Source organism: Chiroxiphia lanceolata, chromosome 11, assembly GCF_009829145.1.
Source record: "Chiroxiphia lanceolata isolate bChiLan1 chromosome 11, bChiLan1.pri, whole genome shotgun sequence".
Taxonomy (NCBI): Eukaryota; Metazoa; Chordata; class Aves; order Passeriformes; family Pipridae; genus Chiroxiphia; species Chiroxiphia lanceolata.
The window spans coordinates 16,728,816-16,755,986 of NC_045647.1; the positions used below are offsets into that span (position 1 = coordinate 16,728,816).

The 27,171-nt window shown below is 47.0% G+C and overlaps 1 protein-coding gene across 5 annotated transcripts in view; it reads right to left on the reverse strand.

The window, feature by feature from the left end:
- Positions 1–27,171, reverse strand: part of CACNA2D2 (calcium voltage-gated channel auxiliary subunit alpha2delta 2) — a 238,463-nt gene that overhangs the window by 189,126 nt on the left and 22,166 nt on the right. For 3 of the 5 annotated variants that reach the window (XM_032699030.1, XM_032699026.1, XM_032699029.1), the window contains exon 3: positions 1,854–1,935. In XM_032699030.1, the coding sequence (XP_032554921.1) occupies positions 1,854–1,934 (81 nt within the window). In that variant the 5' untranslated portion in view covers position 1,935. Of the gene's footprint in view, positions 1–1,853; positions 1,936–24,666; positions 24,973–27,171 lie in introns of those variants that run through there. The other 2 variants (XM_032699028.1, XM_032699027.1) reach the window with 1 other exon arrangement.

Below are 27,171 nucleotides of genomic sequence, written 5' to 3' on the forward strand. Positions count from 1 at the left end.
CAGGCTATTTGCCATCAGTGAAGCTGTGCCAGTGTGCATTAGCAAGTGATGTGGTCCTTAAGTGTCATTATGTATCAAACCTGAACTCCACATCCCAAGTTCCCCCCTAGAGATCCACAGTCAGCCTCTATCAGTCCTTTCTCGTCTTTTAACAGCTGCACATTGGAATTTTCAATAGCTCATTTCTTGGCTTCAGGAGGTTTATGCATTCACCAGATACAATAATTAGCTTCCTCCCTTCATAAGATTCCAAAACAGATTTCAAAAAGCCCCTTCAATCCCTCGGTAGTCAGTTTATCCAGAATTAATCCATTGAAGTGATGCATTATGTTCTACCAGAAGAATTAAACAGAAAAAGTGGGAAGCTCTCTTACCTGTAATTGACTGACTGGCCAATAGGAGTCAAGTGCTGGCAAATTGGAGGTGTAATTTCTATTTAATTATGGCATTAAAAAAATTACATGATATACCTATTTAACATGCAAAGGAGTAAAATCAAAGCTAATAAGAATAAATTGTAAGAGAGGACACGTACAAAATGTAGTAGCAGTCTTTTTGTTTTTTATAACTGTTCTCTGCTGAAGAGAATGCTGGCTGCTGTGCCATTGTATTGCCTGGAAAACTGGCATCCCTGGCTCTGATTCTAAGACCCTGCCAACATGCAAAACTGCATTGCACAGATGCATGGCTACAATCAAAAATATCTGTTAAAACCCAAGTGGTGTATGTGCTTTTCATGCTGCACATGAAGCTTGTATCAATCCAGTCGAGGTTCGGTTGAAATGATTGCAAGCAAAGCCCAGATACACTGTTCTAGAGCTCAGATATGAATGCAAATGAATGGATGAACCATGAAGAGTTTTGCAAGCCTTCGGGTAATAAACTCATTTCAAAATGCATTTAAAAGACAATAGTGCAACCTCTGTGTTTAGACAACGGGTTACAACCAACATTATAAAACATGAACAGTTCTGTTTAAGCCAATATAGCTACTAGTGCAGGACAGACAGTAAGAGTCCCATAAATTATTGGCATCTGAGAAGAACATGCCACTGTCATGAGAAAACACAAATACACCCATGCTTTTTTCTGGAGTAACATATTTATCATCCTAGAGAAGTCTGTTTTCTTTAGATTAACACCATAACTCCAAATTGTTCCATTTCAAAACATCTAGTCAGCACAACAGTGTGGGGAAGGGGAAGCAGGGTCTTAAAGACTCTTTGATCCACGAACCTAACAAACCTGAATGAAGCAGTTTTGTAACAGCCCTAATCCAGCCCAGAGCATTGTTGCCAGAAGAGCAGGTCTGGCTCCTGCAGCCTGCTGTGCCCTGGTGCTAACTCAGGGAGCAGGAGGCAGATGCAAACATCAGTAACAGGATATTGTTTTGTGCCACTTGGAAACAGAAGCCAAACAAGAATTACAGTTTTACCTGCAATGTGTATTTAAAAACACAGGGCTTCCAATGGCTAGCCAAATTATCCTTTCAGCATTTCCTGCTTTGTCAACAGAAGTTTAAACACAAATTAAACTACCTTCAGTCCCTGGAGGAAAGGTTAGATGGATTTAGGATGCATTTAGCGTGTCATATAGGAAAAAACCCACAGGTACATGCTCAGATAGCAGTGACATGCGGCCCCAGAGACAGACAGATACAAACCACACTCACTCCCACACACTTGATAAATGCATCAAATTGCCCAGGAACCAGAAGCACAGCCAGCCATGACCCTGCACATGGAGTGAGCTGAGAGGGTGACTTAGTGCAAGTGTTCACACAGGTGATTTCTGCAGATGAGAACATTCATTGCCACAAGGAAGGCAGCACAGGTAAAAGACAGACAGCTTACCCCTCTGAGCTGATGGACTCCACCAAATATCCTCATCACTCCATCAATCTCCTGCTCCAGCCTCCTGGCCCAGTACTGCATACTGCAAGAGATGGAGAGAAAGAGAGAAAGAGGAAGGGAGAGAAAGAGAGAGAGAGAAAGAGTCAGAGCCCTGACACTGAGTAGATAAGCAAGGGACTGAAGGGAGAGGAAGGAAATCAGTGCCTCAGTTAAGTTCATTGCTCTCCCTCTGCAGCACCGAGTGCAGGCACAGCACCAGGGACACACTGCTTTGAGAATTACAGCTGGGGCAGGTTATAAACTTCAAGACTCCAAAATTTATGCACAAGGCGCCACAGAGAGAAGAGGGGGGGAAAGGTACAACAAAAACTGCAAGGCGTAAGGGTTTATTTTCTCCTTATACAAACAGTTGCAGTAGATAATTACTTAAGCCCAGAGTGATTAACAAGGTCGAAGTGATGTGGAGCACAGAAAACAGCTTAGTGCTTCAGCAGGGCTCTGTGGCAGAGAGCAGACCCAGAGCCGTGGCAGGGCCAGAGGTGTCTGTCCTACTGCGGCAGTGGATTATCACTGCGGCACAACAGGGGGGACCTGGGCACAGCCCGGAGCCAAGCGCCGAGCAGCCAGTGCCCGAGGGCTCAGCTGCTTTGCACCTTCAGCTAAGCCCAGCCTGAGCCAGGCACAGATAGTGCCAGGTTCACTGCAGGCAGAGCTGCCTCCCGGGCAGCGGGAAGGGCCAGGAGCTGCCACGTGGCATCTCCTTTGTCCTGAGCCCCTTAAGGCGAGGGAGGCTGCCAGGGCTTCCAACAGGCACAGCACCCTCCTGTACATCCAACCACACAGATTTCTGCTTAGAACAATCACTCCACGTGAAAAACAACAAATAAACCCTCTTCTAAATCCACAGAACTTGATAACTCTCCTTCTTTTAATGAGATTTCCCGACTCCAGCCGCTGACCGCGCAAATGTCAAATCTCCCGTCTGACCTGGAAAAGCAGCACTCGATTGCCTCTGCACCACTTGGCACTGCCTTCAGTGCTTTTTCCAGAGCAACAGTGCTCTCTCAACATACACAGGGGAAAGGAGGGAAGGAACACAAGGAGTGGAAGGTAAGGCCAGCAGCACAGCAAAGCAATGGTGGGAGGGAGCAGACCACCTCGAGGGGGGTTGCACTTTGGTCGGGTTCACCAAGTGATTTCATTCTTCGTGCAAATAGGCATCCCACACACACTCCCACACCACCCCAAACAGTGGAGAGGCTCTCCCAGAGATCAAGGAGCAAAGAAACCCAACTGTTTTTCAGCTGGGCCTCAGAGGACTCTGAACTGCACAGCACAGCCCAAAAGCTGGGCAGAAATGTCAAGGCAGAAAGATGCCTGAGCCGAGCGGCAGAGCAGAGCTTGTGAGGGGTGGGGGGACAAACAGGACAGAGGGAGGGACTGGCAGACAGACGTGTGTTACTCACACAGGCAAAACTCATGCCAGTTAATAACGTACAAGGCTGTGGATGAAAACAAGATTTAATTGCACATGCCAAGCCTTATCAGTCTTCCACTGTAACTTAAGCCATTTCCCACGTTCCTGCAGAGGCAATGCTGTCTCTTTTCCCCTGCGAGCCTGGCTGGGGAGAGGAAATCCAGGGAATGAGATGGGTGAAGACATCTGCAAACCTCCCCCGTTCTGCCAAAGGAGGGAAAGCAAAGCCTTCAGTGGGATTGCAGGGTGAAGGTACCAGGTCACAGACAGAGCTGAGGGGGGGCTGGGTTGGGGTCTTTCTTTCTTTTCCTTTTTCAAATGTTTTATTTGCTATCAAAGGTATATTCAGGTTAACCTGAGTACCAAAGTTATCCATAAATCTTATGAAGTATTTTCACCAAAAAAATATTTATTTTTACACAAAACATTAATTTAAAAAATATGCCCCGGAATACCAAAACTGGATTTATTTTTTTCCCCTCCTCCAGTTTCTCCAGTGAACTGAAAAAAAAAATCAATTATAAGCTCATACTCAGCCACAGGTCCGAGAAACCCCACTGAGCACTTATGGAGCTGACACTTTCCCTTAACTTCCAGCTCTGTACAAGATCCTTGATTTCAGTGACACCTGCCTGTGTCAGCTCTCCCCAGGAACACCTACAACACCACAGCAAGGGAAAATTACCACCCATCTTGAGCTGTATCCATCACATTAACAACTGTTCATATCCGCTTAAATGTCACGTATGGCCAAGCCTTCAGAGAGGATTAGTTACAGAGGAAGACAGAGGCATCAATATTACTCTGTTGGCATATGCTAAAGAGACACTGAGCGCTCAGTTGGGCTGGGATTTACAATTAATTTAAATTTAGTCAGTAGATTTGTTTTTAAAAAAAAAATTTAAACTTATTCCACCCCCTGCCTCCACCCCAAGAAGTACTAGTATTTTAAGGAAAAGCCACTGGATTTTTCATTCATGAGAAAGACTGCGACTCCCTTTAATTGTGCTGCCTTACAGACCAGCAGTTTCCCAAAGAGGCCAGCTAAGCCTTGTAGTACAAGCTTTAGGTACCACTATTAAAATAACTAAACATGTGTATTACACTATCTAATAAGCAGGGTATTTTGGCATAGCTGACACCAGGTTTCTAGATTAAAAAAAATAATAGCAGAAGCAGCTTTTTTTTTTTTTGGTGTGGTATGGCTACACAAGAGCTTTTGCCAGTGGTAGTAAAAACTCTTTTTTCTAACCAGCACATCCCTTACCCACATCACAACACTGTTAAAACCCTTGGGTGACCCATTATTGTGTCCCTCTAGCCCTGGTCACATCCAGGACCAGAAGTCTTCAGAGTGGGCCACATCCCAGAATTTGGAGGTTTCATTTCACTTGCCATATTTGAGTTGAAAGCTAAACATTAAAAAAAAATAAAATAAAATACATAAATCCCATTATTATTCTGTTTAAGTTGACCTTCTGCCTCTCGTTTCTCTCTCACGGCCAACACACTTAAAATTTTATGCAAGACAACCGCAGCAAGGATGAAGAGGGTAAAGGAACTGCTAGCCCATGATGAACATGGAGATTTCTCTTTGAAGTGTGTCCCCCATGGAAGCTGTGAGCAATAGGACATGACAGTCATTGCATTCCTGGGCTGTTCCTGCACGCCTCAGGTGCGTTACGGGGCTCGCGGAGCGCTAACTCCCCAAACCAGGCAGCCGGGAGTGCCCTGCTGCTCTCGTGAAATGTCATTTACAAATAAAGCATAAAGAAAACAGCTGAAGCACTGACTGGGAAGCCACTGGCATGGCTGTGGTGGCGCTCAAGGAAAGCCACCAGGCTCCCTTTATGAGCCATGTGCACAGTCCCCCCTTAAACCGAGCACCGCTTCAGTGTCTACTGCAGTGAACCAACGTGGGTGAGGAGAAAACCTCTGAGCTCAAGAATTTGTGGTGGCACTCATTAGCTCTGTGCCTGCAGGAACTGCATGGAAGGAGCCTGGCAGCCCCACCATCCCCTGTCCCCTCTTTGGCTGTGACATACCCAGCACACCCCACTGATCCCCATCATCTCTGCTGGCACTGTCTTTGCTGAGGGGTCTCCACAGGACTCTTCCAACCCAACAACCCTACAACTATCGTAGGCACATTCAGGATATCCATTAAAAAATCTTTAGTATTGAAAAAAATGGTTGTTTCCTTCCCCTGTATATTTTACAGCCTCCTGTGCAACATTTGCGAGGGACATAAGTGATTTTTGAAAACACAACTCCATTTATCACTCCCTCTCCAAAGAAAACTACAAAAATGTTAATTGATTTCACAATTTGCATATTTGATTTTTCTTAAAGATGAGATAAAGTAGGCTTTAAAAAAGCAGCAGAGCTTCAAAAATGTTTACTGTGTCAAGCAGCACATCAGGAGGCAAATCACTGCTGTTGCAGTTGGGGCCAGGAAGGAAAGCTTTGTCCCACTTTGTCCCACTCCTGCTCAGCGGGCACCTGTGTCTTGCCACCGGTCACAGCAGCCCTTGCTTAGGGTTAGGGCACATTTCATGCCTCAGGTGACCTAAGCAGTTGCAGAGACTTCTGTGTTGGTTTTCGAGGCTACACCACTGCTCCAGCTGTGTGGCTTTGGAAGAAAATGACAGTTGCCTGGAAAGGCAGGAGACAGGCTGTCCTTGGCCCACATCCTCCCACACTCGAGCACACAACAGATGGCAGCCCCAGTCCTGGTCTTCTCTCACACTCACAGACCAGGCACCAGTGCAAGCCACGCGCTGCCAGCCTGTGGCCAGCACCAGGAGCTGCCACTGCAGCTCAGCCCAGGGTCACTCTGCTCCTTGGTGGCTCAGGGTACCTGGGACAGACCCTTCCTGGGCTGTAGTCACACCTCCTCACAGCTAACCTAGGGCTGGGCAAGGCAGTTACACAAACCACTGATGAATATAAGCCTCATTGCAAGCCACCTCTCACAAAAGCACTGGGAAAGGAGAAGTAAGAGGAAAGAAAATTAGTTTTCTGCTTGAGGACACTTTTTTCTTAAAAGAAGCCTTAGGAGAGTGCTTGTTTGGCTGTCAGCAGGAGAGGATGTTAGGGAAAAAAAACCAGATTTGGTCCTTTTCTTTTGCTGCCTTCCTGGCCCCAAAAATAAGAGAGAGTCACAGAAACATGAAAGGGCAAGAGGAAAAACTACTTGCTAAGTAGATAATACTGCCCCAAAGCTTATTGGGTTCTACAGAGAGTGTGTTCTGTACAAGTGTCTGCACTTCACACAGGGTGTTCAGCCAAGAATGCTTCACTCTGATTCATACGCTTTGGTTCAGTGCCCAAATATTGCTATTTAATAAGGTTATTAATTACTGTGTTGTCTAATTTTTGCTGTGCAGGAACTTCTTATAATTGGCTTATTCCTTCAAGATGCTTAATCCTTTAACTGTAATAGTGCGTGTCAGCGCACACACGTGCACGTGTGTAAGTGCAGTGCCCCCTCTGAGCTCCCCTACATACCTAGGCTGTAAAAACCCCACGTGAGCCAATATTTACCCATCAAGGAAAAAAACAAGTTGCCTTTTTTTTTTCCCCCCAAAGATACAACTTGCAGAGAGCACCTGTTTCTTTCCAAATGACCGAATAATTACTGACCGTGCTCCCAGACGTTATCAAGCCTCCCACACTGTTGTTTTATGACGCTGTTTTAATTTAAAGTATGTGCCCAGGTGTTTATAGAAAGGAAAGGTGGGAAAAATTTGCCTGCTGGACTAGTCTTTTCTTAATATTTGTCAAGACATTATTCACCTCTACCATCTGGTCTTCCCTGTAATAAGAAAGCATCTGTGACATTATTATAGGAGGGAAGGAAGGGACAAATGAATATTAGAACTATATCCCAAGGAAGATCTTTGAGAAAGAGGAAGGGGATAATGTTTCTACATTCAGCTCTATCACCACATTACTTTGTTCTCTTCAATTCAGACACTACCTCTCTGTGCCTGTTTCTGTGTCCTATCTTCTCTCTGCTTCATCTCTACAATTTTTTGCAGCAGTGTATGTCTTGAAAAAAAACAAAACCCACCCAAAAAAACCCACAAGTGCCAAAACCCCTACCAGATTCATCCTGATCCCAATTTGACACCCCAACAAGTATTACAATATAATGAAAAGGATAACTGTGGAGTTTTTTCAGCCTGCAGGATAGATAGAGCTGAGCAAAAAGTGAGGGGAAAATAGTCTGGCAATTACACAAAAAAATTGTGTTTCATTAACAGGTCTTGAGCACAAATATACTTGTAGGTACCCGTGAGAAAACCAACAGTAACCACCAACTTGTCACCAGTGACATTTAGGACAGCAGGAAAATTGTTCCTTAAATATGATTTCTCTATTGAAAAACAGAAGCATTAACCATTTAAGGTCTAACTCCACCTAAAAACAGAAGAGGCAGTAGGTGTTCAGCAAGTCATAGACACACAGGATGGCAGGGGCTTCAGGAATTCCTCTTCTACCATTAGTTGCAGTGAGATATCTAAACACCTGAACCCTCTGCATGAAGTATTGTCTAATCTGTTCTTTAAATCCTCTGCTGAAGGTGAACCCAAGATCCCCACAGTACCTTCTTCCAGTTCAATTTTTCACCACATGGTGAAAAAGTTCCCTTCTTATTCACCCTAAATCTCAATTCCCTCTTCCCGCTTATCCCACCTATAGCAGACACTGAAAAATTCTTATGACAGGCTCCCAAGAACTGGAAGATCATTATTCTGCTGCATCTTTTGGAGTATAAAAATAAAGAACGGAAGGGCAAACTCAGCTTTTCCCAGCTTTCCCTATTTTGCACTGTTTTCTAAATACTTCATTCTTTCTGTTGTCCTTGTCTGGATTCTCTGCAGTTTCCCTACATCTCCAAAGGCTCATGCCAAGGAGTGAGGTCAGGTACTCCAACAGAAGCCAAACCCAGTGCTGTATGAGGAGGAAGACATCACTTCCCCCGTCTTGTCCAAGAAGCTACTGAATACTGCAGAATAAATGTGCCCTTCTACTATGACAGCACTTTGTTGACTCAAAGTGATCCACGATAACTCTCAAGATCTCTCTTGCCACACTGCCACCCAGACAGATGTTCTTTATTCTGTATTTGTACATTTGATTTCTCCCTCGTAAGTGCATCTCTTTGCATTTGTTTCCACTGAATTTCATTTTGCTGATACCCAGCTCGCCGTTCAGTTTTACTGGATCACTCTGAATTCTGATAATGCCTTCCAAAGCACATCCAACCCCTCCTAGCTCAGTGTCGCCTGCAAATTTTATAAGCATATTTCCCATTCCATTGCTTAACTTATTAATGAAACTATTGAATAAAAGCAGGTCCAGGGCAGATCCCTGCAGGACCCCACTTGAAACGCCCTCCCAGTACGACAAAGAGCCACGATAACTATTCTTTGAGAGCTGCGTGTCCAATCAAAATATCTTGAATTTCAAACTTTACAAAAAGCTGATTTGGAGTATTTGATATGCAAAGGAGCTGGAGGCCAAAGGATAATACAGTGAATAATTTAAAACCTAAGAGTAGGTTTGAGGAAAATCACAATCTGTTGGCGGATGATTTGCCCACAGACAGAGGAAGGAGAAGCCAGTGAATGTGTTAGTTGGTACATTTGCCCAGCAGTGCTGCAAAAGGCCCCATACAGGCACTGATTTCTTCTGATCAAACACATGCACAACCTCTCACAGATACAGCAATGAAAAGAACAAATGGCAAAGCAACCACAGCAAATATCTCCTGCAGACAAACGGGCAGAGGAGAGAGCTTCCCCAAAAGGCCCTTCCAGCCATGAACCCCATCCCTGATCGAGTTCCTCCCATCTTTATCAGTCTAGAGTTCATCTCCAGGCCATCACTCAGTGATGCAGCCACTGTGTGATGGATATCTGGATTTCAAGAGCATTATTTGGCAGGACCTCTGTATGAGGATCCCCAAATACATTAAAACTGTGCAGGAATTAATCCTCACAGCCTGAAGGGGTAAATCTGATCTCAGCACATGGTCACCAACTCATACTTCTCTAAGTGGGAGCAGAATTAGGCACCTCAAGATGCTACCCTATTTTCACCTAGGTTCAACAAGTTCAGCAAGCAATTCCCTACCATGTGGGGAGTCTAATCAAGCCACTTACCAACTGTATAAGCAAAATTGAATGTGGTTGCCTTACCAGAGGAATAAATTAGCTATAGGATTTATGTCTGGAGATCGAGATGGACTGTTTCTGCTGCCCCGGGGATGGTCCTACAAATGGGAACTTTACCAGGTGGCTCATATACTTTGACGTCTCATGTGCTGGTGGCAGAAGCACCAGCACACAACTCCAGGGCTGTAACACAAGAAGAATAAGCCAAAGGCAAGGGCTACCAGTACTGGAGCTGTGCTGGTGATACTGGCAGTACCCTCCCCAACACAGCTAACACTTTTTCTCAGAGCCCAAGCTAATGCAATGCCTTAACCTTCCAGCTTTTTTGAAAGCTATGCTCTTATTTTACACCTCAAAACTCTATTTCCATGGCACACTTGCTGATGTGCATCAGGAGCAGGAGAAGCCCGTGGCTTCTTCGCACCGTCTTTGCACTCCCGTCGCGCAGGATTAGAACTGGCCTCCTAATCTCAAAGCCTGTCACAAATCTAGACTTGAAACAATGAATTAATAAATAAGTGAGGAGGTGTCAGTTTTATGGCACACGCTACCTGCATAAATTTCACCCAATGCAGCCACTTGTCATTTCCAGCACCCCTTGAGACCCCAATGGCTGATAACTCTTGCACGTCACTTTGCAACCCATTATACAGATGAAGTGTTATGATAAAACCTCCCTCCTCGCCGACTCCTTCTGTCTTACAGATGCAATCTGAGTGGAAGCTGAAGAGATCCCATCCCCCACGGCAAAGATAAGGTTACAGAGGGTAGGTCTTAGTAAGGATTTTGCAAGCTGCATGAATTATTAAAGTCCTTTATGATATAATGACAGACATATCAGGTTATTTGTTTATTCTGTGTATAATTCATGACTCTCTTGGGAGCTAGACAGAAGTAGGATCGCTTGTTGCATCTTCTTCATTCCAGTAAATCCTCATCACCAGATGGAAAGCTGAACTCCCCCTGAGAAGACAAAACAGCCACACCTTGCAGGACCTGCACTTGGGATTGGAGATGGGAGAGCTTTTTTCACAGCCTGGAGAAACAGTGAAGCTGTCACTTGAGTACATCAGGCTAGATGGCTAAAAGATGACAGTCCCAGTAGTGTTTCTGTCTTGTGCCACCAGAATAGTGCCCACTAAAGCATATGCAAACAGCTTTATGATTAGATGCTATGAGTTGCCCCATGCTCCTATATCACTGCTGAGCAACAGCAGGAACATCCAAGCTCATGCAGGCTCTTATAAGACTCTGTGGCTACACAAATACTATGACACTGAACACAGCAAAACAGTTCTCCTTGCTTGGGTCATTTGTGGAGAGTCTGTTCAAGATGTGGGGCAAAGCTTGATAAGGGAGTGCCACGTCCCGATGGCTGGAATGGAGTTTTTGATACATACATTGCAGTCATCTCTCCTTTCCCTAGTGTGCTGTTTAAAGAGTGAGGGAGATCTGATGCCACAGCAGCAAACTGGAAATAAAGGATTGTCTGGAGCCCCTGGCAAGAAAGAGCTTCTCAGCTTCCACACAAGGTTCTCTACCCAGGGATGCTCCTACTGCCAGGAAGAGTCACACTACTCTGGAGAGCTGCAGCAAAACACAGAGATGGTCAGTCTGCAAACAGCACACTGTAAACTCTTATCAGCCACCAGACACCAGAGGACTGCTTTCAGCACCCACCCTGCCCATGGCACATTTCAGCTGAATGGACATAGAGCAGGCACAAATGATTAATCTGATCACTTAAAGACAAGCCATGTTAAGGAATTTGATAGAGGACTCCTGACTAGTCGGACCTCTGCTGAATTTCTATCTACAGCTTCTCTCCTTAGCAAAGAAAGATATCATTAACCTCTGCCACAAAGACCTCCTGCTACAAGAGCTATTTAGGGGCATCCATTGTCATTGCTTCAGCCTCAAACCATGCCAGTCCAAGTCTCCTGGGGTTTCTGGAGTAGCCTCTCACAGCACCATATGGAACATTCCTCAGGGGTTTCTGGACATCACTGTCACTCAATGTCTATCTAGTTAAACCCCCACCTTAAACAACCCCTCTCCATACCATCCCCCTACCTGAGAGGTTCCTGGCTCCCAAGAGAGCGTTGTAATCATTGTTATTATAAAGCACTTAGCGATGTTCACTTATTGCATCTCTCACCAGCCAAACACCCAGAACCCTGTTATTTCAAATGTAGTTGCCTTCATTTGCAGAAGCTCTTCATTGTATTAGTCCCTTTCAGCAATGAAAGAAAAAAGGGTGGGGGTGGAGAGCACTAAAAAAAATAAATAATAGTTTAGCACATTTTATGCCATTACCTCACTACTTTGTGATACACATCTAAAAGCTGTTTGCAAGACCTCTCCTGCTGTAAGGTGGCATCCAGGCAAGCTCTGAGGCAGAGAGAGAGTGGAAACATCAAGCCCAGTTCAGTTTTGTCCCAGTACTGCTGCATCACCCAAAGCATTACAGCAACAGAGAGGAAGCTGCCAGCTTTCACAGGTCACCTCCTCTCTGCTCCCCATCCAGCTGGGACAAACACTGCTCCACAGGGAAACAGCATATACATACCCCTTTCCTCTGAAAAGGATACAAGTCTGTATAAATGGAGGTGCCTGAACCACACTGGAAACACTGAGGATTTGCTCTACATGCTCAGGACTGATCTATCAGGCTCATCTCCAGCTGCAGCCAGCTTTTCACAACAAAAAGGATGCCCCTCCTGTCCTGGAGGACCCCATAAAAGGAGGATGCTGTGCTGGAGCACCTTTAGGAACAAGGATACTGTGCTAAGCACAGGGGGAGTTTTCCCTGCTGCAAGAAAACACCACTCCACAACAAGTGGAGTGCCTTCCCTTTCCAAAGGAAAGGGTCACTGGGAAACTCTCGTGGAGCCTAAGCATAGATGTGTCCCTGTCCTTGCCAAATGCCCCAAGCTGATAAGCCAGCAGTGCATCCACAAGCTTGGCTTCACAGCTTTCAAAGTCACCATCCACATCCCCTCCCCACTGCAACACCACAGTTGAAGCAGACAGTGCAACAGCCCATCAAACATCATTTTGAAGAGGCTGGTCAAGGTTAAACTGGCAAATCCTCCTAATATGTCCAACAAAAATATTTTCTGTCTTTTTCAGGAGAGGAGAATGGAGCTACAAAGGCAAAGCAGGAGTCCCAAACTCAGACAGACTTCTGGGAGTAGAGTCAGAACTGCAACTCAGCCTCCTCATGCTAAATTTGATGTTTGCCCTTGGAAGACACCACCAAAGCAGGAAACTCTCACACCTGTGGGTACCCCAGAGTAGGATTCCTCCCAGCCCTCAAACACAATACCACTCACACGTAACTGGAATTCAAGATTACAAGATAATTCTCTCTTCTGCTTTTCTAAATGAGTATTAACATGAAACCCCAAAAGATCTGACATCCCAAAGCCCTATGAATAGAATGCCTCGGACTCTTTTCTGTAAGAAAGAAAAATCCCAGTCTCTAATGTGGTCCTCTCAATGGGGCCTGTGACATCACCAGCCCCTTTCTATTTAGAATAATGACTTCTTCCACACGCCAAGAGATTTGAAATTACCTGTGAAATATATTTCCCTAGGCACAGGCTCAAGAAGCATGTAAATTACCCGGCTTAATGGCCTCCAGAATTTCTCTCTGAGACAGACACGGGGAGCAGGAAATGTTCAGATGGTATCTGAGGTACCACCCAAGGGGTTAAATGTCCGAGGGACAGTCAGCAGCTACTGCCCTACAGTTTCCCCAGTAACTGGTCCCACTGGTGAGCATTTGCCACAAAGAGGCAATGGGCACGAGATCCAATCCTAAATGGGTGCATCATCAGCACAAAAATGCAATTTTAAAGAGAGCATTCCTTGGGAAAGGTGCCTAACCATAATTTACATGGCACAAGGAGCCAATGTAGGGCTTATGCAGCAGAGGGCACCCATTTAATTTGCAGGAGTCCAGTGCTGAGCACTCAGCAACAAGGCCTCTTGCCCTCCGACTAACTGCACGGAGAACAGCACTGCCCAAGCTTTGATGTTCAGGCACTTGCCAGAGTCCTTCAGAGGAGCTTTTCATCCACAAGGGCAGTTCCCACCCTCCCAACACCAAAGAAAGGGACAGATAACTGTCCCTGGAGTCCTCCTGCCCATGTTTTTTGTTCCTGCAGCTGAATCTGACATCTTGTTAGTACAGAGCAGAAGAAACGTTTTCCCCAAAACGAAGAGCATGGATCATTCAAGGAACAGAAGAGGAGTAATTAAGTGATCTGGTTATATTTCCTGCTCCACCACTGACATCCTGGACTCCCTGAAGCCTCAGTTTCATCAGCAAAATGAGCAATAGGGAAGTGCTATTGCAAAGTGCATGTACAAAACTACGACAAGGAGTGGAGGATGGAGAACAAGACAAGATACTCACACTGCAATGGGGAGGGAGAGGGAAGGGGGACAATCCCAAGGGCATCATGAAAGAATTACCTGTCTCCCCAGGGAACAAGCCTGAGGCACACGAGCTTTGTTCCTGATGCTTGCCAAGACTGATACGTTGGTCACCCTTTAACACACAGTGGACAGAAAGTAGGCCAGAAGGTCAGTCAGGGATAAGAGAACACCTGGGAGATGGGCCTGGCAATGGAAAAATGGGCCAAATTCCTCAGTGTAAACCTCCTCAGAGCAAAGGTGTAAGACAAGGTCTTTGCTGAGACTCTTCTAAAGTGAGAACCTGCCCTCATTCTCGGCCACAAGCATCTCGCTAACCCACATACTGCCAGAAGCTGTGGTATCACAGCGAGATTAACACAGAAGCAATTTTAAAAAACAGCAATTTCCAAGCTAATTTCCTCACTTACAAGCGTGCCACTAAGGGCTGAAGTCCGTCTGGACTCCTCACAGCTATCTGTGCTCAGGATTAACTATACAACACTGCCAGTAATGCAAGCACTCCACTACTCAGAAACTATTAGAAGATAAATATTAAATCTCAATATCATAGCAGTAGAAAAAAAAATGAGGAGAAGGAATGTCATTGTAATAAATACTGTAACCAAGCCAAATGAGGAAGCAAGGTTACTTTCATGTGGAAAATTAGACCAAAAAAAAAATGCAATATACTTGAAATAGTCCTTGCTTTGGTTGTGGGATGGGGACTTTTGTGCAGTGAACCTCACAAACTTCATAACAGTGCCACAAACTGCAGTTCAGTCAGTACTGCAGGTTGGCAGTTGTGGGGTGAAATGGCACTCTAGCCACCAATTCCACTCAGCCCTGAAGCACCAGGCCTTGCACATGAACCCTTCATCTAACAAACGCTGTTAAGCAGAGACACTGCAGGCTTAAGCATTACTTGTGGCCCCAACTAGGCCTTAGGTAATGCAGCAGCTGGAGCATCTCACCTGCAGCCCAAGCAGGTCCCATTTCCCACACTGCAATCACTCTGACACTCCTCCATAAGAAGGACAGGTACTATTTACCAAACCTTTCCCTTCTGCAGCTGCTTGGTGTTATCTGAAAGAAACTTCTCATACAAGAGCCCTCATGTTATCTAGTGAGATCTGATAACAACTGAAAGGCCCAAACACAGCAATAAGTAGATTTAACTAAGAAAGTCAAATATTACACAAGCTACCATAAAACCACCACATCTGTCTTTCTGGCAAGTGGCAAAGCTACCCTTCCACCAGCCAGCTGTGATTCCAGAGAGCAGGAAGGGGTCTGGCAGCCACCTCCCCACGAGAAGGTGGCTGGCCATGCACTCAGTTGCCTAAGATTGCCCAAATAAGTGACATTTATTAAGTGGCCCTTATAAAATAAAAAAGGCAAGGCTGCTTTCAGCACACATAATCACATTCATAAACTGCACAGACCGGCAATGCTTTCAGCACAAGGCTCCACTTGGAGTGGTGTCAAGAGAAGAAGGGCAGGAAAGGATTCCCGCACGGCAGCGTTGCCACAGGCAGTGCTCCATGCAGAGCACCAGCCTTGGGATGCATCCTCACCTCTGGCTTGGGAATGCTGTGCCTGCTCGAGCAAACACAGCCCCAGAAGGGCTGTCACCACAGGGCTGCAAGAAGGGGAAAGGTATGAGCCAGCTCAGCACTCGCAGTGCTGAAGTGAGACCTCGTGCCAAAATGTGGCTGTCAGAGCCCTCTGGTACCCAGCTGCTCCATCCTCATGTCTGGGCAGGGAGCACAGGGAGGCAGGGGGAAATTGAGGGTATAAATTCACCTGTGGAAGGAGCCACTTCACACGAGAAAGAGCCCCAAGCACCTAGCAGGCAGTAGGGGTGAGACAGGGCTAGTTAGATTTTTCTCTAAAGTAAAGACTAGATCAAAACAAATAAACATAGCAAGGAGCAAGTGACACAGAAAGGTTCAATTTAGCCTTAAGATGATGGGTAAAAAGGCGGTTTTGATGTCAGAAATGCCAACACAACATTTTTGCTGCTGGGTCAAACAGACGGACAGGTGCTAAATGGGGTTATTTAGAAACTGGGACCAAGGCATGAGCAGATAGTAAATGTGTTAGATGTGTTTCTTTTCTCCATCTCACAATAAAAATCACATCAGAAGCAACCACAACCACCACCATATTTCTAAGAAAAAGGCCTGAAAATTTCTCCCCGCCTAATCCCACAGCATGGTTATATCAGGGATTAATTTGTCCCAGTGTCTTGGACATTTTCTTGACAATTCTCAGTTTTCAAACCTTCACAGCTGTAGCAGAGCACAGCACGCCAGACTGACAACAGCAAATTCTTCTGCATTGTAACAAGCCCAACGTCAGGAAAGGCTCAATCAGAAGTCCCTCAGCACTCAGCCAAGGAGGGGCACAAAAGCATCCCTGTTCACAGAGAGGGTCCCCTCTGCTCTGTGCTCTTGGAAGTGCTTTTATTCTGCGGGAGGCAAAATAATGTCATCAGTTTGGTCACTGATCAACAATTATTAAGACTTCCCAGCCAACAAAAACAGAATAAATAAAAACTAAGAACAGCGTGAAGAGAAAAATATTGATTTTTTTTTTTCATACTCATGTAATCTACCCTCCTTCCCAGAGCAGGCAAGGGAGGAGGGGAAAGCAGAGTGCCCACGAAGCTTTGACGCATGCCTAGCTCACCGTCCTGAAACCCTTTTCAGCTTGCAGGCCTTGAATAATTAAATGCTGTTTCTTCCACCCTTTTTTCCCCTGGTATTCATGACACACTGCTGCAGAAGGCTTCCTTCTACCTGGGCAAGGGGCATCCCTCTCTCTGCAGAGGTACTGGAAGCACACGAGCCCACACAATACTTCCCACACACGCTGATCCCAAGAATGTGACACTCCAGTGAACGCTCAGCAGAGACCTCTAATTTACAAGACTACCTCAGACATGAGGAAAAGGCACTTTGGCTCCTCCTGGGTCTACTGAGTTCGTTATGGAGCAATAAAAAGACGTTCAGCCACTCACAGCCCAGAATCTGACTCAATCTTCAACACCTGATAAAGCTGAACATTAGGTGCTTCGCTTGGCTTAAGTCTGTCTCTATTCTGGTGTTCGTGTTACAGCTGCCAAAAATCTGCCAGTGAAACCCACCATACGTTAGAAATGCAAACAAGGCACTGCATTCATGACCCTCCCTGTGTCAACGTGTACAGAGAGTGTTCATTGGCCACAACAGAGAGGTATTATTACATGAAATTTAATAGCTCTGAGAATTCAAATACAAGAATATCTCCGGTTCAACAGAAATTACATCGCTGAGAGCTTTATACATTTTTGATGGGTAAGGAGCTTATACAAGGTTGGCTCTGGAAATTATCTGGATATATGCCCCTTGTTTTGCTTTCTTATTTGGGGAATTAATGTGAACTCAGACTTTAGATATGGGATTCTTCTGGACTGCAGAATATTAAGTGCTCACTGGAGAAGAAACAGAGCCTGACAGCAAACTGGCAGCTTGTGACAAAAGTTTCAGGACCCGGCTCTGCTATGAGTTAAGAGGCATTGGTATTTATACGGAGAATCATATCCTCATTTGTCACTTCAATGGAGATGGATACAACACTTTCCCAATTCTTTCCACCAATTCGACCGTTTAAGGACTAACTTGGTGCTTCCAAGGCCAAGAGGCTCAGAAGCCCAAAAGCATGGGGCAGGCTCTGTTTACCCACAAATCAGGTACACAAGAAGCAGCCACACCATGAACCTGTGCTGTGCCTGCTGCACCACTGATTTCTAGCTCTGGAATGGTGTTCCAGCAGGGACTGAAGCAAGGCAGCACGCTCGCAGCCAGGACTCCAGCTCTTACTGCCCTCGCTCTCCGTGTTGGATAACACTGATTTAATGCTCCTGTGGACACACATCTTCCAGGTTATCCTGAGCAAACCTCTCTGATCCAGAGCCACGTGCTCTGCACGCTTGCAAGCCTTCCAGTTGCCGAATGCCCCGCAGAAAAGCCTGGCCAGCCCTGGCTTGATCCTTCATTTACTGGAACTCAGATAAGAAAACCTCACCAAAATGATTATATACTCTACCAAAATTACCCCTGCAAATAACATTCCTATAGATGGGAAGCAGGCAGTATTTTGGTCATGAGATTTTCACCCTTCTCTGTCCTTGTTTCTGTACTCCCCCCATCCTTTCCGCCCCCCACCCTTCACTGAAGCATAAGTTGCTTTCTAACACCACAAGGATTTTTGCTCCAATGCACAGCATGATCTAACTAATTCGCACTTCATTGCTCTGCACACCTCATCATTTGCACATGAAAACAGCAGTCTCTCTATCCCTCCACTTGCTGCCTATTTCTTCCTCCTCCTCCATCCTCCACCTCCTGTACCTCCTCAGCACAACTCCACTACGGAAGCTGCAGTGAAGAGGCTCACATTACCAGGACTCCATTGCTTTCACAAAATTTACTAGCTCGCTGGGAAACCTCATAAATAATTCAAGAAGACAACCTTTGTCAGGTAAATGAACGTGCCTTTTGTAATCCATCACCCCGGGTTTTCTATCACAGGGATACCCGTACTCATTGTAGGCACAACCCCTACTGATTCATGAATTCCCCAAGTGTCACTGTGGGACACGGCAGAAGAACAGTTTTGGCACCAGCAGAACCCAAGGAAACCCAAAGTCTACCCAGGGCTTCAGGAGTTTCATAACAGATACCCACTGGTGCAGAAGTAGCTCCATCCCAGGCCATGGAAAGCACAGCTCCATCCCCACCCTTCAAGGACAGTGAAGGAAGGAACAAGGTCAAGGGAGGCAAGAGACATTCTTATTAAAGATCTCCTTTTCATTGCAAGAATTTCAGGGATTTTGACATACACCAGAGCTAAAAATCATGTTGCATCCTGTACTTCTTGCATTTAACTCCACGCATATCAGTGGTGTTACTGCACAAAGGCACTTCGAGATAGGCAAACTCAACTTCTGTTTTGCCAGCTGTGCCCAAGGCTTTGCCATCATCGGCGCTATTGTACTAGACGGTTTACACCCCCATTTAGCACCCAATCTGACTGCTGGCAGCAATTATCTCCTCTGGAGTTCTCGGCCCCAGCCAGAAGCCTGGGGAGGAGATTTGATCCTGGTTCTCCTGAAAGGCATCTCCCGTGGCCCCGGGAGAAGGTGTGCTGAGCAAACGTCCCCACCAGACCGAGAAGCAGCTTCTGAGGAGGCGGCACGGTGTCCTAATCAGAGGCAATAATAACAACCTTGCCGTAGTTAATGAATAGATAGAGAAACCACAGACCGTGCACCCTTTGTCGGGCCTGACTGCCGTTCGGATCGTTGTGTCTCTCGCCCTGCAGCCCTTTCACCTGTCACAAGCTCATCTGGTTAAATACCCTGATCACTCACGCGTCAGTCAATGCGAGAAACACTTGGCTTTACAGCGGGAGAACGAATCCTCTCGTCTGGGTAAACATCTTTTATTTCTTGTGATGCTCATGGCCAAAAGATAATGGCTGGGACAGAATGGGAAGGGTCATAGGACAACTGTCAAACTTAGGAAGAAAATCCACTCCCATTCTCCAAAAGATCAAATGATTCAGCCTGAAGCAAAACATGCCAATAGCTTGTTGATACAAACTAACTCTCCAGTAACAACAATCTGCATAACCCCATTCCTTGTGTAATAATAACCCTGAGGATGAAGGCTAGATTACAAGCACAGCTCTAAACCAACAAACTACTACCAATACCCCTGAGAGGAAAAATATTTTTGCTAACAAAACACATTTTGCCTTCAAGAGGTTCCTAGAAAAATAAATATCAAAACGTACAGATACCGTCCTTTCTTGCTGCATATTTCACTGAAGTAGTTCGCTTGGTAATGACTTTTGCTTTTATTTCATCCCACTTGAGTATTTCATTGGCTGAAAAAGCATTGTCTGACTCGTATGGTGTGTGCTCATGTACAGTGTTACAGGGTGCAGATGCCCAGGACTTAAGCCCTCGAGAACCTTTTTGATGGCTTTTGAAGCCAAACACGAGGAAGCTCGTTCAAGGATAAACTTTCAGGTTTGCATTTAGAGCCTCTGTAACCACCTTCAGCTTTTAAGGGGCTGTTGCACACACACATACAACACACACAAAGTTTCTTCCCAACAGAGCTGCTGAACTCTGCCTGTCAAACACCGAGCACAAACCCATTTCTACCCTCAGGTTTCTGTGCAGGAGCCTTATCGATTTCAGTGGGAAACCAAAGGTGTCCTCGAGAGAATTTCAATTAACAATTTCTCAATGTATACAGCTGAAAAACTCTAGCTCCTGAAACCACAACCTTGAAGGGGATGACTGCAGGCAGGGTACGGTGTGGAGGCGTCACAAAGACAGGCAAGAAAGTGTTAATGCCCTGCTCTTTGCCCATGTGAGAACTGAGCAGGAAGCATTCAGGAATGGCAAGAGGAATGGAGAAGAAAGTTCTGAATGCCAAAGAAATATTGCAAATGGCTTTTAAAGAACATTTGTTCCTCTCTGTGAGGCTCTTCTTTTACCTCTGGGAAGTTCAGGGTGCCTCTGCACACCTCAGAGAGGTTTCTGCCACCAAGCACAGCCTGCACAGGGCTGCTGCAGGGACACTGGGTGTTTGTGCCTCCACTGGGTACAAACTGTCACAAACTCAGCCCTCATGGGGACAGAGCAACATTATCTGTCAGTCACTCATGGTGGTAGATTGCCCTCCCAGGGAGCTGTCTCCCTGCTCAGCAGAGCACAGCAGAAGACAAACAGGGATATCTCCTCGCTTCTTCTCTGCTCCTTTTCTTACGAGTTCCCTTCCCAAGCATCAAAACCATAATTGGAAGAGATTTTCTAACTGCACAGCAGGTGGGCAGTGGAACAAGAGAAGGAACTTCCTCTACGTGGCATCATGCAAACCCTAAAGCATCCAGTTCTAATGGAGTTATTTATTTCAAGCCCTGCTAGCCCAGATATGCCATCACTACCAGCGTCATTAACCTCATTTGGGGTGAAATGACACAAGTACAAATCAAAATCTGCTACAAAGAAGCAACTAATTTGGAAGAGACAGCCTCAGGCCCACCTTCCAGTGGGGATGGGAAGCTATTAGGCCTTATTGCCCTAAGCAGGAGCCTTCACTGCTCACTATCCAACAGGAACACAGGTCACACCTTCAGCCTGCTGCCCAAAACAACTGTCTGCATCTGACAAGTGCTAAATCCACCAGAGAAGCAGGACTGGCACTTTCCCCTGCAGACATGCCTTTCTCCTGTGGCCAGCTGGGCAGAGATGCCCTGCGGAGCAGCGACGAAGCCAAGGCTCGCCGGCGGACGCGCAGCAATTCCGCGCACACCTGCCTCCTCACGAGAAGCAAATGGCTCAGCACCCTCTAGCAGATGGCAATTTTCCTTCAAGTCCAAGTGACAAAAAGCCTCGCTGCAGAGTGAGGAGGGGGTTTGTTCTGCTCCCCAGCAGCGGTATTTGCAGCCACATTCCCCAGCAGTCACACACACGCGATCTCCACTAACGGGAGGCAACGGCAGTACAGGTGCAGGACTCCCCTGACCGACCAGGCTTTCAATCACCTAACGCCAGATCGCTCAGAAATTCAAGCAGAGGCTGTTACTGTGCTGCCACAGGAATCCCTCTGTGTACTATTTAAAAGAAAAATTAACTGCAACCAACAGCCTTTCTTTCCACAGCCATTAATCCCACTGACCACACAGATGCACGTTCTCGTACGTGGCGATTCCTAAAAGGAGCCTTGTCAGTCAGTGGACATCACCTAACGCGCCCGCCCCAACGGGTTTGTTCCAATCTGGGATTTTGCTTTTTAAATCTCAATGAGAAATTCCCCGTTGGACAACTGGCTGAGCCGAGCTTTCCTTAGCTCAGCATAAGATGATTAAAACCATGCTACCCGGGAGGAGAGAGATAATGTAGAACACCAGCGATTTATCAGGGACAGAACCAAGAATCAACACACTGACAATAATTAATACAACTGTAACCAAAAATAAAAAAGAAAAATGTTCTTTATTTTCTCCTCTCTCCCCCCTTAGGCAAAATATCCTAATCATTCAGTCTGCTGCCTGCCAGAACGAAACAATTCTGGGGCTGCTTAAAAAAGCAGCCTAATTTCTGAGAGTCCAGTAGTGAAAGATGACTTCAATGATTTACAGAGAAAACCTCCAAAGACAAACACATTTCTAATCAATGCTCTGAATCATTCACAAGAGTACATTGTCCAAAGCAGGAGAAAATTGGCTTGTAACAGGAAGAATTTAGCAGCCCATCTCATCAGCTCAACTCAGCTCCTGACCAGACAAATCTGCCAAAGAGATTGAAGTTATATCCAGCCTCTTTAAAAACAAGAAAGGTGCAAACAGGTAACTACTCAGGGGGAACAGTCAATTAAGGAAGGTTATTCAAGCCTTGGTGCCAGTTACCATTGCATTCTTTACTCCCATTAAGTATTTCCTTCCCCAGAAACAATCACGGCAGCCCTAGGGCAGAACTCGCCAGGCATTTCAGCCCACATGTTACAGCATTAACCTACTGCCCAGCAATTGTGCATCATCATCAAATATCCATTCGTGACCCTTCTCTTCTCTGGGTTCACAGAACAGGTCATGAGGGGAACCAAACGAGCAAGAAGATACCAGGTCAGGCTGAGGTCTTGCATCCCTTCTGAGTCTCTTCTCCAGATGCAGCCAGACAGCATTGATTCCCACCAGAGACACACACAGAAGAAGTGGCCTTTTCAGGACCATTCCTTCATATTTGCAAGCAATTATGATTCTTTGCCAGTGGGTTCAGTTTTTGCTCATCTTGCCTCACTCAGTGCAGGATCAGGCCCACTCTGATAAGTCCACTGATAAGAGAGCACAGAGCTAACAAAATCTAGCCTAGCAAACCCCACCAAATTAATTGGAATAAAACTGCTTTGGTTAAAAAGCTGGCACTGTTTATTAGAACAACACAGATAATAATGAGTCTGGGCGAGGGAAGACCAGCACATTATTTACAAATTATACGCCTTCCTATGTCTCTCTTGGTTTAGGGACCTTCTTATAAAACTTCCTACAGTTAGAAAGAAAACACAGTTTTGACTCGCAACCTGGTATCCAGAAGAGATTTATTCTATAATATGATTCTGTGTTCTGAATTTAAGAGAAAGCAACAACTTACAATCCATGAAAAGCTGCTGAAATATCAAAACCATCCCACAAACTTTGTCTGCGCTTCACCACGTACATAATCCCCTTTGCTCCCATAGGAATTCTCAGGGAAGCAATGATCGTTCATGTGAGAGCAAGACTGGATCAGGCCGTAAGGCTGTGGTACTTGGACGAGAACTGGCATGTTCCCTTTCCTCTCCTCCCCCTGTAGGTAGACATTTCTCAGGGTCTTATTCTGAAGAATTTCCGTATTTACATGACAGCAAGAAAAGGGAATCCATCGGCTCCCAGAGCTCAAAGATATTTGGAAATATGGACAGACGACCCGAAAGAATCCAGAAAGCAGCTGTCTGAATGGGAAGGATTTCTGAATAAACAACCATGCCTCCGGTGAAGGCAGATATTAACACGGTAAGCTACAGCTCTCCCAAATAAACAGCACTGTTTCTTCTGCCGATAAGCCTTCTTCTCAGAAGGCCTGACTACATGCTTGTAAAAATGTACTTTGAGATCAAAGACACTAATCTAAAGGGCTTTCAAAAATACTCCCTATGACATATATATATGCAATGTATTTCTATTCTTAAGCAAATCACAAATGACAAGAAAATTGTGACATAAAGCAGTGCACATCCACTGGGGCAGCACAAAGTTAAGGGCAACACTGCTATTATTAACTCTATGTCATTGAAATCTTTCCCCCACCTTCAGAAACGCAGACTGTAAGGACACGGTGTCAGCCTTTACTTTGAATCGTCTGGATTTCTTTCCGTTTTGTGTCAACAAAGCTCAGCATTTCATAACGGAGATGACAGCCTCTTAAAATACATCTCGGCAAGGTTTCACATGGATGTGTGGAGGGGGATAGGCTTAAGGGTTATCACGGAAGGCAAGAGAGCCGACAGTGTTAGCAAATATTCCCAAACGTTAACTTCCAAAACGTTCTCCTTCTTCAAAAAAATCTATTTATATCCTTCCTGCAGCGACTCTTCAGTCCCCCACCCCCTCACCCAAATGAGCTGCTTTCCGACTTTCTCTTTCAATAGATTACAGCCAATTTCGGTCGGTCCAGAGGGAGGGAGAGGAAGACCCGCCAGCTCGGATAGCCTGTGGAACTATCCAGCTATTATTAGTTTATGCTCAAACTCCGGTGGGCACGGCCGGTTTGTGGGTACCATATTGTGTGCTTGAAAACGGGGATGGCGGGGGGAAAAAAAGAAGTCCTTTTTCGGTCTTTCCCCCCTCTCGCCACACGTAAGGCTCCGACAGCCGCCCTGCGGACCGGCACCCGCCGGGGAAGTTTGTGCTTTTCCAGCAACTTTGGGTCTCGCTCCTCGCCCCGCCGCTCCGGCGGGGAGCGGGCGGAGACCCCCGCGCCCGCCCGCATCCAGCGCGCCGGCACCGGCAGCGCCCGCCGCGGCCCCGCCGCCGCCGCTCCCCCGCAGGCCCCGGGGCGGCCCCGCGATGCGCCACCGCGCCGGGCCGAGCCGAGCCGCGGGGTCCCGGCCGGGGCGGCGGCACTTACGTGTGCTGCTGCGGGAAGCTGTAGCCGTGCGCGGCGGGGGCGGCGAGGAGCAGCAGCAGGGCCAGGTGGCCGCAGAGGGCCGGGGCGACGGGCGCCGCGCTGCCGGTCGGAGCCGCCATCGCCATGTTTCCATTAACGGCGCGGCGGGGAAGGGGCAGAGGCGGCCCCGCGGGGCGGGCTCCCCCCGCCGCCACTCGTGCGACGAGCGCGGCAGTCCTCGGCAGGGGCGGGGGGCAGCGCCGCGCCGGCTGCGGGCACCGACCGCCGGCCGCTCGCTCGCCCCGCTGCCTGTCCGCGGCGGGCCGGCACTGAGCGCCCGCCGAACGCTACTTTCCCTCAAATAGGCGGCCCGGCCCGGCCCTGCCTCCTCCCCGCCCGCTCCCTCCCTCCCTCCGGCCCCCCGCGCCGCCCCGGCCCCCGCCGCCCCGCCGCCGCAGCGCATGCGCCCCGCTCCGCGCCCCCCGCCGGTCCCGCCGCCCCCGGCCCCGCACCGGGATGGGGCCGTCCCGGCCCCGCATCCCGACCTTCCCCTCACCCCGCCCGCGGTCTGTCCCCCGACCCCTTTGCCCCCCGCCTCCAGGCACTGCCCCGCTGGCGGGTCCCCCCCGCCGCGAGCGACGAGGGACATCGCGGCTCGTTCGCATCCTCCGCGCGGGTCTGTCACTGCCATTCCTGCCCGGGGACCGCGTTCTCCTGCGGGGCCACCTCCCGGAGACGAGGCGGCGTATGGGAATCTCCGGTTATGTTTAATAATAATAATGCCAGCTATGATATTTTTTTTAAGCGCGCTGTGACTTCGGGGAGTGTTCCCGGGCGCGGCAGGAGGGCAGGCAATAAATTCGGAATAGCGGAATTAACAACTGCAGCCCCGAAATCACCAGCGTTTCTGAGCCAGACTTTTGAAGGCCTGGATTTTTTCAACGCTGTCTTCTGGGTAGCTGCAGCATAATTTCATCTTCCCTAAACTCAAACCCAAGCTGCTCGCCTTCGAGGGAACTGCCCACTGCCAGGGCAGGGACAGCTGGGAAAGGCAGAGGCAGGAGCCCTGTCCACAGGCTCTTCCCTTCCCTTCCCAGATAGCCTAAACCTGCATAATCTGGTGCCAGGCGATGCATAGCACAAACTCGCCCTCTTTAACTTCAGAAAAGCAGTAATATTGACAAGATGGCCAGATCTGGACAGACCTCTTGAGGAAGAGCCTCACAAACTAGGTATCAGTGTTTTAAAGTTGCAAAGGCTCCTTGGTCCTGCCCACTGTAACAGCAAGGCAGCAGGACAGGAGCCCCTGGCAGTTTGGATTCCATCACAGAGGTTTAAACGCCTTCCAGCTTGGGAAGGGGAGAGGATTTTGGTGAGGAGAGATTGCTCCTCTGAAGTGCTCATGTCCTCCTTTGCAAGGAAGGGTTTTCTTCTGCCGATGAATGGAATTGCCTCCACCCTTTGTTCTGATGTGTAAAAGAAACATTTTGGAGTAATATAGAACCAGGCTCATACTCCTGGTGTCCCAGGGGCACTGACAGTGCTACCTAAACTCATGTGGTCACATCCAGGCACACCACGAATTTGATGCAGAGAAGAGGACTGATGTATAAATGGAACAACTAGGATTTGATGCACCAACTCCAGCTCGAGCTGCTTCAGAGAGACAATTTGGTTTTTGTCATTTTCCCAACTCAGGTTGGAACTCAGCAGTAAAACCCACTCCTGAATCCAGAAAAGTGGACTTGCAAAAACATCAGCCCCAGACTCTGATAAGTTCAACACAGGAATGAATATGCACAGTAACTTAATACTTCAATAAATTATTAAGAAATATGTCAGTATTCCCTCTCTAGCTCCTGTACCACGTGCAGACTAGAACTATTCTTTGCACACTCTTCACGACACAGTCTGGTTTTGCAATTTGTATTTCAACTGCACATACCACACAGTTTAAGCCTGTTTTGCATGGGCTATTACAGCTGAAATCACAGTTACTGACCTGTCATATAGAAGTTTCCAATTTACAACCTCCAAGTGTGTTTCAGCAGTGGTAAGTGGATAATCTCTAGTGTATACATGGGAAACAGAGCGACAATAGGATAAACAGCTTGTCCTTTGCTGGCAGAGTCAGCAGCAGATAGCAAACACTCTTCACTGTGTAGAATTTGGCTTTCCAAACTCTTGAAAGACAAATTCTGTTGTCTGTTACATCCCTACTTTCTTTCCCAGAGGACCTGGGTTAGCATCTGTCTAACAGACACAATTTAACTCAAGATACGAGCCCACAGGGGCCAGCTTTTAGGTTCCCATTCTAACAGGATAGCCAGGGTCTAAGAGGCAACATCACCACTGCCAGATATCCTTTATAATATGGGATTTTTCTGCATTATGCAATCTGATCCTCTGTCCTGTAAGAAAAGCTCAGGGACACAAGTGTGTATTGCCATGGCTATCAAGTGCTTTTCCAAATGCCTGGCATCCAGCAGCTGGCTGCTCTACAATTGCAAATGCACTGCATGTGTG